Below are 14,551 nucleotides of genomic sequence, written 5' to 3' on the forward strand. Positions count from 1 at the left end.
GGTGTCCAGTTGTCCAGCTGCCAGGTTTTGCTTAGGCTGCTGGACCATACTGGCAGTCAGCTCCCTCTGCATCTCATACACCAAAACAGTACAGCTGGAGACTGGCCCACATTTCATTACCTTCCACAAGGTCCACATTTGCTGCCTTTATATTAACAATACTCCTGGAATAATGTCTGGTCCTAATGTCTGATCAAAAATGCTGCCCAGAAGAAACACATTTTACCTTGTGCTTAGACTCTCTTTTCTTCTATTAAATTTCACATCAAAGAAGCTTTTTCCTAGGAGAGAAAAGAGAATCAATAAAAATATCTGGTGTCCTCTGAAGAGCAGGAATTGATACCAAAGATGTTAACTTCCACCAGTGTCTGTGCCAGCTGTTGGGTGGGTAAGAGAAATCACCAGGATAGATGTTAAATCATCCGGATGTATTTTAGAACCAGAACACAACAAAACCTGGGGATTGGACAATAGGTCCAGTTCTCTTTTTTTAGTTTTTTGGGGTTTTTTGTGGTTTCTTTTATTTTTCTTTTCTCTTCTCTTTTCTCTTTTCTTTCTTTTCTTTTCTTTTCTTTTCTTTTCTTTTCTTTTCTTTTCTTTTCTTTTCTTTTCTTTTCTTTTCTTTTCTTTTCTTTTCTTTTCTTTTCTTTTCTTTTCTTTTCTTTTCTTTTCTTTTCTTTTCTTTTCTTTTCTTTTTTTACTGTAGCCATGAGTATTACCAAACAATTGCACTGATGAAAAGAAAATCTGATACTGAATAAACAATGCAAAAAAGTTGATCCTTCAAGCTTAAAAGGAAGTACGCTGCTCTGTGGCATTCACACATATTTGTAAATGTGATCAAGCAGAAGAGAATGTGTCTCTCCATTATACATTGCAAGGTCTTTTCAGGACAAATTTTGTGAAGTGTGCTCAGTGGAACCTGAAGCCACATGACCTGTTAACATTGATGCTAACAGAACTGTCTAAATTACCAGTAGTGATTTAGGATGAGTTTTAAAACTGCATCCTGCTTCCATTTAAAGCAGTGTCACAGCTCTTGTTCTCTCAACAGGGCTGGGATGCCTGTGAAAGTATGAACCATCTTGCCAGAATGTATCCACAGATGTCTGTAAAGGTGAGAAAGGCATGTGTGAAACTACCCAGGAAATCATAAAGTTAAATGGTTTATATTCATCATCTTGCTGTGGAACACTAAAAAACTCTGGATAGTTTTGCCAAGGACATCTGGTGAATCTTAAATATCTAGTGAATCTTAAATATCTATGTCCAGTTGTAAGATAGTAGTAAGCTTTAAATATGGAAAAGTGTTTTCTGTTTCTCTTAAGATCCCTATTAGGACAAAAGTGTACCAGTCAGATGGCAGAAGTATCTTCATAATTTATGCATAAACATGTGCCACCTTTCCTAAAAACTGGAAAGGAAGAGATGGAAGACTGGCAGCACCATCTCCTGGCAGATAAAAGAAATAGGGACCACTTTGAATCAGAAGGTAGGGCCCAAGTAATTTCTTCGTGGATTTTAAAAAGGCTGAAGCAGGAAGTAACTTCACAAGAGTATATTCCCTCTCTAAGAAGATTAACTTTTATATGCTTCAGGGAAGAAAAGCATTATGTGTTATTATAATTATAGAGAACATATGCTCACAATAATAAAGAACAAATTCAGATTGCTTCTGCCTTTAAAAACTCTCTCATGTTAGTCTCTGCTCTCCTTTGTGATGCAGGAATAGCAGATTTCAAAACTAGCACAGCAGGTAAGTCAGTCCAGTTGCAGCATATTTGTGTAGTCCTGGAAGACCACAGGAGACCATAGAAGTTCCTCGAAGTCAGAAAATCTTGGAATATGTATATTTCCAGAGTTGTAGCCAAATTTCTGTCTTTCTGAGTAAGTAGGGGAAATGTTGGGAAATCACTGGATCACTAATGTTGAAATGTTGGAAACTCCTGGATCACTTATGTGGAGTGCTATTTTACATATTTTGAAAGTGACAAAAGGCCAAACAGAGCTAAGTAGGGGTGAGGCCTTCAAAGTAATGAAACACTGTATGGGAAAGAAAAACATCTATGGAGATAAAGGAGGAGACTCAGTCAAATGACTTGGTGAAAGACAGACATGGAAGAGAAGAGTGGAGGAAAAAGAGGTAAGGAATTACAGAAATTTCAGAACTGGCGTGCCACAGGAGTCCAGATCTCATTTATCAGCAAGAGGAAGACAACCTCAGCAATCAGGCCAAAGTGTACCTGTCTTCTGCCTGTTAACTCTTGCAGACCTGTTCTTGCTGTTAGGTTCCCTGTTCCGTGGTATGAAACAAACAAAAAACCCTCCTTGTGCAACACAAACATGGACGATGTTTTGTTGTTGGGGTTTTTTCCCATGTTTTGGAGGTTATTTCACTTTAAGAAACTCCCAGGTGCTTTTAAAGTTCTGTTTGTTTGTTTTCTTTCTGCAGATGAACATGAAAGTGGAAGAGATTTATGAATATGTTCATTCCATCCTTCTCCCAAAGTATGAACACCTCTTATAAGTCACGGCACTTCCCAGGACTTTGCCCAACATAGATTCAAAAGCCACACGTGATACAGGTTTCAACAATTCCCATGGGAAAATATGCAGCTTTATGAAGCCTACATCTCCCACATGCGTGGGGAGGAGCTCTGCTTATCTCTTCAGCTCAGAACCAAGATCAGGACTTTTTCCTCAGGGGATCATTTACTCTTCAAACATTCACAAAACAAAGGTAATCCTCCATCATGCTTCAGGGCATGCCACAAAATCCATCTTCCTTTCCAAACAAACTACTAAACTGTATATTTGATGAATCATTCTGAGTAGTGGGCTTACCTCTTTTACCTAATAGTTGTTCTTAAAGGAACCCTTCTTGTCAACAGGGTCAGTTACCCAGCTAGCTGTCACTCCACATCTCCAGCTTTTATTATTGACACAGGGAAACACATTCACTGCCTACATATATAAAATTCTTTTGTTTCTTTTCTTTTTATTCAGTGTGTTATACTTGTGCTATTCCTCACCAACACATTACGTGCTGTTTCCCATTAATTCCTAATCATATCCTATCTATTTAGCATATCCTTGTTTAGTCCATACTCATATTAATAAAATGGCTCAAATTCCTTACTGTGGGGAGGAAAGAATGCATTTCTATTAATACTGAGTATCAGCACACTCCAAAAGTGGTCTTGTGCTGGACACAGGATGATATATTTATATAAACAAATTAAGATTTTAAAAAACCCCACACTCCGACATGCCATTAAACTAACCTACAGATGCCAAATCAATTATTGTAATTAATGTGGAATAAACCATATTGCTAAATCAGTGACAATTTTCATAATTACTATATACTGTTATGGTATTATGAAATAGCAATAGTCTAAACACTTTAACAACTCCATTGTGATGGACTCTGTGAAAACCCAAAGCACAGTTCTATAACCCTAAAAATATTTACAGGCAATCAACTTTTATTATTAAAGTGTCCTTGTAAGATAAGAAGTAAATGAAAGAAAAAAACCTACTCAGTGGGAACATTCAAGTAATAATAGAAAAAGAAACTTTTTATCTGGCTTTCTTTATCTTCCTCCACAAGTTACAAAATAGTGAGAGATAGCATAGTCTATCCATTGATAAAAAAATGGATCTGTACTGATACCTATAAGTCCAATATGGGATCTGGAAATTGGGATAAATAGTTCACAGATAGAGCAATGCATTCCAAAAAGCTGAATCTAAAGTTTATTCTAAAACTTGCGGGAAGATCCTGCCATATTAAATCACATCTGATAAGATGGCAAATGAAAATTGATGCTTATAAATGTTATATGTAACCTTCACCAAATACTTACAATGATGAGCACTTGTTTACATGTTATTAATGTGAAAAGACATCTTAGAAAGCTGGTGAAAGTATCATCTGCCTGAAACTTTAATTCTGTACTCAGTGTAGGTCAAAAATTACAGAAAGTCACTAGAATCAAGACATGGTTAGAGAAAAATTATTTATTATATACTTCAGAATGTCTGTACTATATAAAAAAAAAAAACCAAAAAACCCACAAACCCAAAAACCAAAACACAAAAGCCAGAAAGATGTTTAGATTAAGCACAAACATGGATTAATCACACACAAAGGAAGGCTAACCAAAATAAGACATTTCATTTGGAGAAAAACCCAATCAAACCCATAACTCAGAGGGTTATGGTAGAGTTCATGAAAGATACAGAAGGAAAGAGTCATAAAATGCATAAAACCCAATAATAAATAATTTTCAAGAAGATCTGAAATAATCTAAGATTATTTCAATAATCTTAGTGTACCAGGTGCCAGAAGCTGAGACTCACCAACCAAACTGGCTGCAAAACCAGTACTGAGAGATGATAAAGCCGTGGTGGAAAACCCAAAAGAAACTCCTGAGTGTGTGTTCCTCTGCTGGATCACTTCATCATTAACCTTACCTCTGATCTGTTTCAAATGGAGATGTTGAACCCTAAAAAGAAGTTCATGGCACAAAACAAGCAACTTTGAGACAAATTCTCAAGAGACAGTATTCACCCAGGAAACTCAAGGATGCAATATTTTGTACAGTGCAGTCAAATTCTAACTGTGGTATCAATTCTTGCTTAAAACTTTCTTGGCATCTAAGAAGTAGATTGTATCAAATGTCAAATTTTTTTTTTAAATTGTGACATTAAAAGCGACACCTATTCCACACAGACTAGTACAACTATAATTAGTGCATATATGGGGAGATGTGATTTACCAAGGAAAGATCAACAAGGGTTTTGTCAACATTGTTCTTGCCAAGAGAAGTCTTGCTTTGTAAACTCAGATTGAATGTGTCAGCAAGCACCTGGATAAGAGGGATTGCAGACATACAGTTTGCTGAGATTTCTGAAAGACTTTCAAGACTTTCTTGCTAAAGGTTCTTAAGGAGACTAAACAACCAGAGAACAAGAGAGAAGATCCCAGCATGGACTGAAATGCAGTTAAAAGACTAAGTATATGGTCAGTTTTCACAATGAAAGAAGTCACTAATGCACCTTCACATCTCTGCACTTTCTCATAAATAATCCAAGTAAGATAAGGAGTGACAAGACAAAGATTGCTGAAGATATCATGTTATTCCTGAAAGGAGAGAAAAGGTGTGGCTGATAACTGCAGAAAGACCTTCCTCTGTTCAGGGCTCATAGACACCCACTGATAATCCACTCTATGGGGACAGATATGCTCTGGCACAGGACTCAGCAGGGACCCCCAGACTCTTCTAAAGCCTCACTCAGACCCTCTGTGTCATCTGGAATGGCAGTGGACACGTCCCTGTGGGCAACTGAACAGAGACCTCAGTGCCTGGCAGGAAAACAACAGATGATCATGAAAACAACAGATGATGTAAATTCATGCACTTGGGGACAAAACAGTCCTACATCACATGTGGAATAATGCTCTCTGAACTGACCCCTACATGTTAGCTGTGAGAACTGGGAAGTTTAATGTTATTTGTAGGACAATGCCAGCTTAGTGGAGATCAACAGCACTTTGAATATTAGAAATATTCAGAAGCAATACTGAAAACAAGGCAGGGAATATTATTATGCCACTTTATAAATCCACTAGATGCCTCTGTCATGAGCACCATATGGAGTTCCAGTCCCACCACCACAAACAGAAATAACAGAAATGGTGAAGTTTATAGGATAGCAACAAACACCTCCTTGGAAAGGAGATTTCACTTGGATTTGTCTGCAAGAGGAGCCTTACCAGACTGCAAGGGGATTTCATGGAGGCTCTGAAGTGGTGACTGGCATAGAGAAGGCAAACTCAATGTACTGTCCTTCCCCAAGCAAGAAGCAGGGTCAGGTCATCACATGGTGCCACAAAATGTCAAGTTGAAAGCAAGAAAAGTGGCTGTTCATGCATACAGTGACATTGTGGAACTCCTGCCACAGGATGGTATGGATGCTACAAGTTTACAAGCAGTAGGTCACAGAAATCACAGAGATGATAAAGTTGGAAGGGGCCACAGTGGAGCATCTGGTCCAACCTCCCTGCTCAAGCAGGGCCATTCCAGAGCACATGGCACAGGATTGTATCCTGGTGGTTCTGGAACATCTCCAGTGAGGGAGACTGGACAGCTTCCCTGCACAATCTCTTCCAGTGCTGAGTCACTCACACAGTAAAGAAATTCCTCCTCATGTTCAGCTGGCACTCCCTGAGCATCAAATCAACTGAACAAATGGATGGAGGAGATACAGTGAGGGCTGCTAAGCAAGACACAACCTCTGATTTCAGGAGTCACTGGATGCAAATTGTAGGAAGTTCAAAGCAGACCCAGCAGAAGTTTCCCCAGAAGTTTCACCTCTTACAATTCTTTCATGTTTGGGGACAAGAACTGAGAGACACACTCTTGTTTTAAGCTATGTATCTGCCTTTATGGTGCTCTGAAAAATTGAAAAATGAGTAATTTTATTGATGCTTTTAAAATATTTCAGGTTAACTAATGAGCAGCACAGCTTAAGCAGGATGGGCAATGGGGACACTTTTTCTCCATTTTTGCTGAGTACATCACTTGCAATCATGTTTGCTGGAGGCATCTACAAAAAGGTAAGAGATCACCTAATTCAGGAGAACATTAACCAGAGCACTACAGCCCAGCTGTAACACATTTTCTGTGCTTTTATCTCAATAAGGTGTCCTCTTTGGGAACAGCTGAGTCATGGACCCATCACTCATTATTTGTACCAAGTGCCACAATCCTCAGTTGTGCTAAGGAAACTGCACAAAACCTTGTAAAGTCCCTGAGCACAGTCACTCACGTGGGCTGGGGAGGAGCAGCAAACGCATCTGAGTGGCATCACTGAGCCTGCAAGGTCTGAGAGCACCAGGCTCCTGCCCAGCCAGGTCCCCACGCTGTCCCCAGACAGGGGCTGCAGGACCCAGAGCCTTCTCCCTTCCCAGGGGGCAGTTCCTGCCCTGGGGAGGCCGTGAGGGGGCTCTGGTGAGGCTGTCCCAAGAAGGTGAGAGCTCTCAGCAGGAACAACATTGCCAGCAGGTACAAGGGGGTGATCCTGTTGGGAGTAAACCCTTTTTATTTCAATCCTGCCCCTCTACCCAGCCCTGCTGAGGCACCCCTGGAGTGTTGAGTCCAGTTCTGGCTCCCCAGTGCAAGAGAGGCATGGAGCTCCTGGACAGGGTCCAGCAGAGGCTACAAAGATGATGAAAGGACTGGAGCATCTTTCTTACGAGGAAAAGCTGAGAGAGCTGGGCCTGTTGAGCCACAAGAGGTGACTGAGAGGGGACTTCATCAATGTATTTCAAGGGAGGGTGTCAAGAAAATGGAGCCAGACTCCTCTTGGTGGTGCCAAGCAATAAGACAAGATACAACAGGCAGAATTGGATGCTTAGGAAGTTCCATCTGAACATGAAGAAGAACTTTATTGTGCGTGTAACCAAGCACTGGAGTAGATTGTCCAGAGGCTGTATTATCTCCCTCCCTGAGTACTCTCAAGAACCGTGTGGATGCAATCCTGTGCCACGAGATCTAGGATGACCCTGCAGGACCAGCGAGGCTGGCCAAGACGCCCCCGCTGCGGTCCCTCACCCGCGGCCCCACGCCGCGCCTCCGTGAGGGCAGCGCCGCCGCCTCCTCGCCGTGCCCTCACAGCCGAGCGGGCGCCTCCCCCCCCGCACCGCCCCCCAAGATGGCGCCCCCGCCCGCCCCACAATGCCCCGCGCGCAGCTGCCGCGCTTCCGGGTGCGGGCCCAGGAGGGCGGCGGGCCCGGCACGGCGGGCGGAGGGCGAGGCTGCTCCGAGCGGATGCGAACGAGCGGGCGCGCAGTGCCCGAGGAGGCCGCGCCCGGACCATGAGGCTTCGACTGTGGCTGGTCCCGGCCCTGGTGCTGCTGTGGGGGCCGGGCGGGCTGGAGGCGCTGGGGCACCCGCAGCGCCCGCAGCGCTTCGGTGAGGACAGGGCGCGACCACGGCAACCCCGGAGGGGGGGAGGAGGAGGGAGAGACCACTGCGGCACTGGGGGGGAGACAGGCACGGCACCCCCGCCTGCCGGGGTTGGCGATGGGCGCTGTGTGGGGCAGGGCAGGGCAGCCCTTGTGCTGAGGGCATCGCTGATGGGCAGCGTTTGGGGCTACTGCTCCCTGCAGGGATAAACCATTGTTCACACGCGAGGTCTGCTGAAGAGTTTTCCTCCCAGGAGTTTGCGTTCTGTTAAGGCGGGCTGATCCCAGAGTAGGTCGGGTAGGACGGGACCGCGGTGGGTGATCCGGCCCGGTGTCCATGCTCCTGCAGGGTCATCCTGGATCACATTCCGCAGGATTGCACCCAGGCGGTTCTGGAATATCTCCAGTGAGGGAGGCTGCACAGGGCAAAATCATATAAATGGCATCCCTTCATAGTTCTGTGTGGACAGTCACTAGAGAGCCCGAAGCTATGGGAGCTGAAAGTGACCTCTAGAAAAGCTTGACACGGAGGAGAACCGCTGCCTTATTTAACTTCTGTAAACAGTTTTGCGTCTAAGCTTCTGCTTTGCACTGAACAAGTTGTAGACTTTCGTTTGATAAGCAAAAGCTTATCACTGCAATGGCAGATGGGCTCTTGCATGAGGCAGTGGCCGTGTCTTGCCCTCCAGACCCGTGTCTTACATACTTCTTGGATCCTTGATTTTGCTCCATTCTCCTCTCCTCTGTATGATAGTTACTGAGCAGCAAAATTTTTGTTTCCTTTAAAAGCTTTATCTGGCCCTCACATGAAAAACCCCTGTTTTGAAAATCAAAGGTACAAAAATGATTTCGTGATAAGTTCTGTTGCTTTCCTTGAGCCCATTGCTATGCAGGGCGGGATTCACATGGGGTGATGCTGACATTCAAATGAACAACTGAACTGTCTGAAGACAGTCTCGACACACTGTTGCAGTGATTAATCAGCTGTACATTCCCACAGAGATAGCTGTCCTGTCTCCAGTCCCTGAGGCCAGCAGGGACTGCTCCAAGGCTCCTTTCTTGGCTTGGATCTCTCAGTGCCTTTTCTGACAGGTGGCTGCACCTCTGCCCTCCTCTCCTGCACCTGAGGTGGATTTGTGGTTCTGTGCACACCTCAGGTGGCAGTAGGCTGTACAGTTTGTGGCTGTAGGAACCTGGGAAGGATGGGGCTCAGTGGGGGATGCTCCAGGAAGTGTAATAGAAATAAAACAAACACAGAGTGTCCTTTCAGCATCAGGGAGGTCCTGAACAGCTGTTGCATCTTGGGCTGTCAGATCTTCACGCCTTCTAAAGGATCTGTCTGCTATGTGTTTGTGCAGTCTTTATCTGATGGCTTTTATCTCCTTGGCCCACGTACCACGTGCCAGGACTATGAGCTCTTCAATTTTATGAAATACTGCATGGGGGAAAACCTAATTTCTTCTGTTTCTAGATGTTGGAAAAATTATTCATTTTCTTCACACCTGCAGTGACTTACATACCTATGCAATTTGTCTCATTTGTACTACTGTTTGTTAAGTGATAAAATATTAGTCTGTACAATAATTCTTAGTTTGAGGAAAGAATCATGGCTTTATTGGTTACTTTTTTCTATATATATTTTGTGTTGGATTTTTATTTATTTGAGATGTATGGTCAGGGCTGCAGGACACCATTTATAATACAAAGGCAGCATAAATTTATAATTATTAATGTTTTTTTTTTTCCTTTCTGAATAGTTTTTGGTCTTTAATAGTCACTCCAAGCTCTCTTTTCTTTGTGATTTTTCTTTTGGTTTTTTGAGGTTTTTGTGGGAGGGTTTTTTGGAGTTTTTTTTTGTTTTGCTTTGAGTGGTAATAATTGTACTGATACACTTCTTTTCCTCACATGTTATTTCACACATTCACACCTTGAATTTCATCACATTTCGTTTTGTTGTCCAGTAAACTAAATTTACAAAAGTATTTTGTGAGGGAACTGGAGAAATCCATGTGTGCTACATTAGCTGTTACTTTTATCCACACACTACTGCCAGATACATATACATGTATAGGAGGCACTGCTTTCCCAGTACCTTATTTAGCCCCAGCTCTAGTAACTTAGATGTTGTTGTTATTGTTACCTGTTTGCCAGGTCAGGACACTGAATGTGTTGTTGATTAGGCCCTTGGATGGTACCTGGAGTGGAAATTGGTCTGTTCAGACCCCCTGCACTTCACCAGTGGCTCTTGAGTCCCATACCACAGTTAGGAGCTGACCAGTTCTATTTTTGCAGTGTTTTGTAACTCTTGGGATAATACATTCATATCCTGCTGATTTATTGGTCATTTTCTTGACTTGTTGTAAAGCCTCTTTTCCTGAGTCTCAACACAGGTCTTTACATATATCCTGTCATGACAAAAAGGTCCTTTTGGGGAACTTTTTAATCTCCACTGCAGTGAATACTAAGGTCAGCTACTGGCCTTTAGCTTTAGCATCCATTCTTAGGGCAGTATTTGCAGCTTACTTGTTTTGCTAGCCCTTTTGGTTATTTAGCTGTGTGGTTTCTTCTCATAAAATAAAAAACATTTCAAGTATTAGCTTTCTGCCTTTTACAAGCTGCTTTTAAAAATACCTTTGCCTATTTTATTGTGGTTTTATGTTCCTCTTTGGTTGGAGTTCTGTTGTCCTCATCTTACAGCTTGGTTTTCTAAGTATCATCTTTTCCTTCTAATAATTTCAATATTATTCTTTTGAAAGCTTTGTTTTTCCACAGCTTAATTTTTGGGAACTGAAATCAGAATTTCTGATGAGAAGTATCTGTAAGGAAGTTTCATGAATTAACATTTTGTGATTTCTCTTGAGAACTTCTTGCTTATTACTCTGAGTTCAGTTTTTCAAGGAGGAAAAAAATTATACAGCGAAAAAAAGAATTTGACAAAGAATAGAATAAGTGATAAAATGACATGGGTCATTTTCCAGCTTATTTTGGCTGAAGTAATCTTAGGGTGTGGTGCTCCAGGAGTCTAAACTGATCTAAAATGGGACTGCCACAACCTGACCTCAGCTTTCCAATCCCTTCCCCATTCCTGTGAGCACATTCATGGAATGTGAGCTGTCTGGAAGCTAATCTCTTTTTTTTGTTTGTTTTTTTCCTTGCTCTTTTTCTCTTTTTTTTTTTTTTTTTTTTTTTTTTTTTTTTTTTTTTTTGAGTGGTTTGGGGTCTTTATTTGCTTGGTTTTGGTTTATTTTCAGTAAAGGGTGTAGTTTCTCTCTGTGAACTCCATTATTGTGGAGCAGCTCCCAGTGTGACTGTCCAAGCACCTGCCCCATTGTTTTTGGGGGGTGGAGAGGGTTGTGTTCCAGGTGAGGGATGAAGGCAGAATGGTATCCACCTCAGTTTGTCTTCAAGGTGTTCTCTTTTTAGTAATGTTGACATCAGGGATCAGTTTCTAGAGAAGTGGGACTCCAGTACTCAATACAGTGACTGATACTATAGTTTGGCCCCATAAAAATTAATGGCACCTCTTTCAAGATTTTACTCTTTGTTGTAATTTATCTCTGAAGATAACCTTTATACTTACAAAATATTTATGCTGTTTGTCCTCAAGTTCAGACATATCTGAATGGTAACAGAGTACCATTAATGCACTTGAAAAGAGTAACAGTGCAAATGTCCAGCTTGGTGCTGAATAGGTGAGTAGGTCACTGAGTCTATCTAAAGAACTGCCTGAATCTGTGTTACAGTACAGTAACTAAGCAGCAAGTGTGCAGGTTACCCCCAACAGACTCTGGGTGTAAAATGTGTTTTACTCAACTGTTGCTCTTTTTGAGTGAGAACTTTGTCACAAGCTGGGCAGGGAACTAAAATAAGATATTTCTTCCTTTGCTGGGCTGATGATATTCTTTAAATCACTCACTGGGTATCTTTTTCTGCCTGCCAAATTGCACTAATAAAATCTGAGGCAAGTACCCTGATTTTCACCAGTTTTTTCTCCACACTGCAGATGTACCACGCAGAACTTGGAACAGCTGCATGAGCTGGAGAAGTGCCCTGGTACAAATGGTTCAGTATAAACTTACCTGATGCACATCAGAAGACTCGGATTTAGATTTGTTGAGTGAAAAAAGCAAATGGTAGTGGTGTTGATGAATAAACCAGGGGAGCCAAGTGATACAGAGGGCAGAAATAAATGGATTTACAGTCAGTTTTGAATTCTTCACACTTGGTGTGACAAAATGCAGGAAGTCCAAAGGCCAGGAATGTAACTTGCTGCCAGAGAATTTAGGGATTGGAAGTTTAGCTCAGTGTCAAGAACGTGCAGTGAGATAATTAGTGACAAAAATCTTAATGCAAGATTAAATTTTATCCTGCTGGACTGAAGCTTCTGTTGGAGACTAAGGCAATACCTAGGTGAGAGTCAAATTATTAATTTCTCTACCATGATCTGCCTTTTTGGTTACAGTTTCTTACCCCATTTGGACATCCTTTGAAGCAAGATTACTGTTGGAGATGGAGCTGGTTTTGCAGTTTGTCCCCAAAAGCTGAAGGTTGAGTAGGTTTCTCACCATGCATCACGTGGTGCAGAATTCAAGGACACACAATCCCACAGCATGTGGTCCCTGCCCAGGATGTGGTGGGATTATTTCAAAATCATTGCAGGAACTGATGCAGTGTCTGTCTCTGTATAAACAGCAAATGCTTGGTGTAGACATGGCCCTATTGAATGCAAATTACCACTATTATTTTTGTGTTGTGGATTAGCAAGCTTTTCCATGAAGTTACTTAATATCAAAGTTTTCAAGTACTTTTCTTGGGTTTGTTTTCATTTGTTCATATGAATAGGTCAATGTTTCCATTTCCAGCTGAAAAAAGTGATTGAAGTGTAATTTCTGCAAAAACTACTCAAGGTCAACAAAAAGAAGAATGTCAATGCTACAATAAATTCTAATTAATGTGAATTGCCTTTAACTGTTGCAAGAATTCTGATAATGGAAGCCTAATCCAGTGCTCAGCATGGGTTTGATTTTCAGTAGTGCCAATTTGTTCTGACCTTTAAGCAGACAAAAAGTAAAATTCCTGTTTGCTTTCAAGATTTGGGGTGGTTTAATTTTCTCCCCAGTAAAAACTGACAGCTTCCCTGCTGCTGTAGATAGCAGCAGATAGCACTGCTGATAGCAGCAGTGACTCATCTCAGTTTCATGCTTCTGCCACTCTGGAATTTTTGTGTGCATGTGCAGAAGCCCCAGCATGGATTTCTGCTCTGTGGCTGGAAGGGCTGAGCGAGGAAGCCCAGCCAGCCATACTCTAACACTGGCACTCTGACTTTACATTCAGATGCAATTGTGTGTTTAGTAGTCAGCAGAGATTTGTCTTTGGGATAGAAGTTTATATTTAGTTTCTGTTATGAACAGGTTGATTCCCCCACCCCAGCTTTTTTATAAACTGTAGGAGTCAGAGTTTGCCTGTTTGCCAGACTGATGATGGCATGTGCTTTGCTGTGAACCCAAGAGCTGGGTTTCTTCAACAAAGAGCAGTTTATCCTGCTGTCCTTTTCTGTGATCTTCATGTGCATCCCTGTTTTTGGGATGTCCAGCGGCCCTCTAAGTGGTTCTAATGGTTTTCCCGATGTCTTTCATTCTTATAGATACATGTGATAGTACTGCCCATCTTTGTCACTTGTGGCCTGCATCTCTTCACAATATCCATCCCTGTCTTCCTGTGCTGCCCTAATGTGCATTATTTGTACTTTTTTCCCTTCTTGATATTTGCATTTTTAACCTTTGTGGGCAAATGGACTGGGAAGTGGGAAGGCAAGAGGACTCTGTTATGAAGGGAGGCACCTACAGCTGCTGATCCATAATTACTGAGGTGTTGAACAAGAACATGATATCCCTTGGTTTCCTTTCTCACATTTTCAGGTTTTCACTAGAATAGTGAGATTCTGCCCCTCAATACCTGTGAGGTGCCTCAAATTTCGGAAGTTCATGTGTGAATGAGTCTATAGTTGTATCCACAAGGAAAAGAAATGCAGTCAGAAGTGAAGGGGTTGGTGTCACAAGTGTAGTCTAGACAGTAATTAGTGTCTACCTAGAATCAGCTCCACTTGATCTGATTTTGTGACCCAGCAGGATTTTGTGATGTGGTATCTTTGTACAGCAGTGAGGCTTGTAGTTTTTTGATAGCCAGACAAATGGTCTGTTTCCAGAGAACACTGCATCCTGGTGGCTGGGCAGTTCCTCTCTGCAGGATGTATGAAAGCATGTGATTTGGGGGTGGGTTGTGCTGGGGGTTTTTGAGCATCAGGTCATATGATACTGTTCTGTTGTAAGATGGGATGGCTGTATTGCCCTTGCTTCACTTTGATTATGAGGATGTTCATTCAGTAGACTTCCTCAATTTTTATAATGTCAGTGTTTGGCAGTATATTGCTTTTTTTCCCTTTGGAAAGTGGTCTATTGTCATTAATAGGACAAATTGTTATTAAATCAAGTAGATCCAACAGTGTAAGTTTTGTTCCTCACTGATCCTTATTTAAGATGTGATTAGTGAAGGAGATAATTTGCAAGGTTGGAAGTG

At 41.9% G+C, this 14,551-nt stretch overlaps 1 protein-coding gene across 3 annotated transcripts in view; it reads left to right on the forward strand.

Moving 5' to 3' along the window:
- The first annotated feature begins 7,776 nt into the window (after positions 1-7,776).
- ADAM17 (ADAM metallopeptidase domain 17) overlaps positions 7,777-14,551 on the forward strand; it is a 35,070-nt gene continuing 28,295 nt past the window's right edge. For 2 of the 3 annotated variants that reach the window (XR_009418052.1, XM_059468172.1), the window contains exon 1: positions 7,777-7,982. Coding sequence is in view for 1 of the 3 variants with exons in the window: in XM_059468172.1 (XP_059324155.1) it covers positions 7,886-7,982 (97 nt within the window). In the remaining 2 variants the exon portion in view is untranslated. The remainder of the gene's footprint in view (positions 7,983-14,551) is intronic. The other variant, XM_059468173.1, reaches the window with a different exon arrangement.

The sequence above is a fragment of the Ammospiza nelsoni genome, chromosome 3 (assembly GCF_027579445.1).
Source record: "Ammospiza nelsoni isolate bAmmNel1 chromosome 3, bAmmNel1.pri, whole genome shotgun sequence".
NCBI classification, from domain to species: domain Eukaryota; kingdom Metazoa; phylum Chordata; class Aves; order Passeriformes; family Passerellidae; genus Ammospiza; species Ammospiza nelsoni.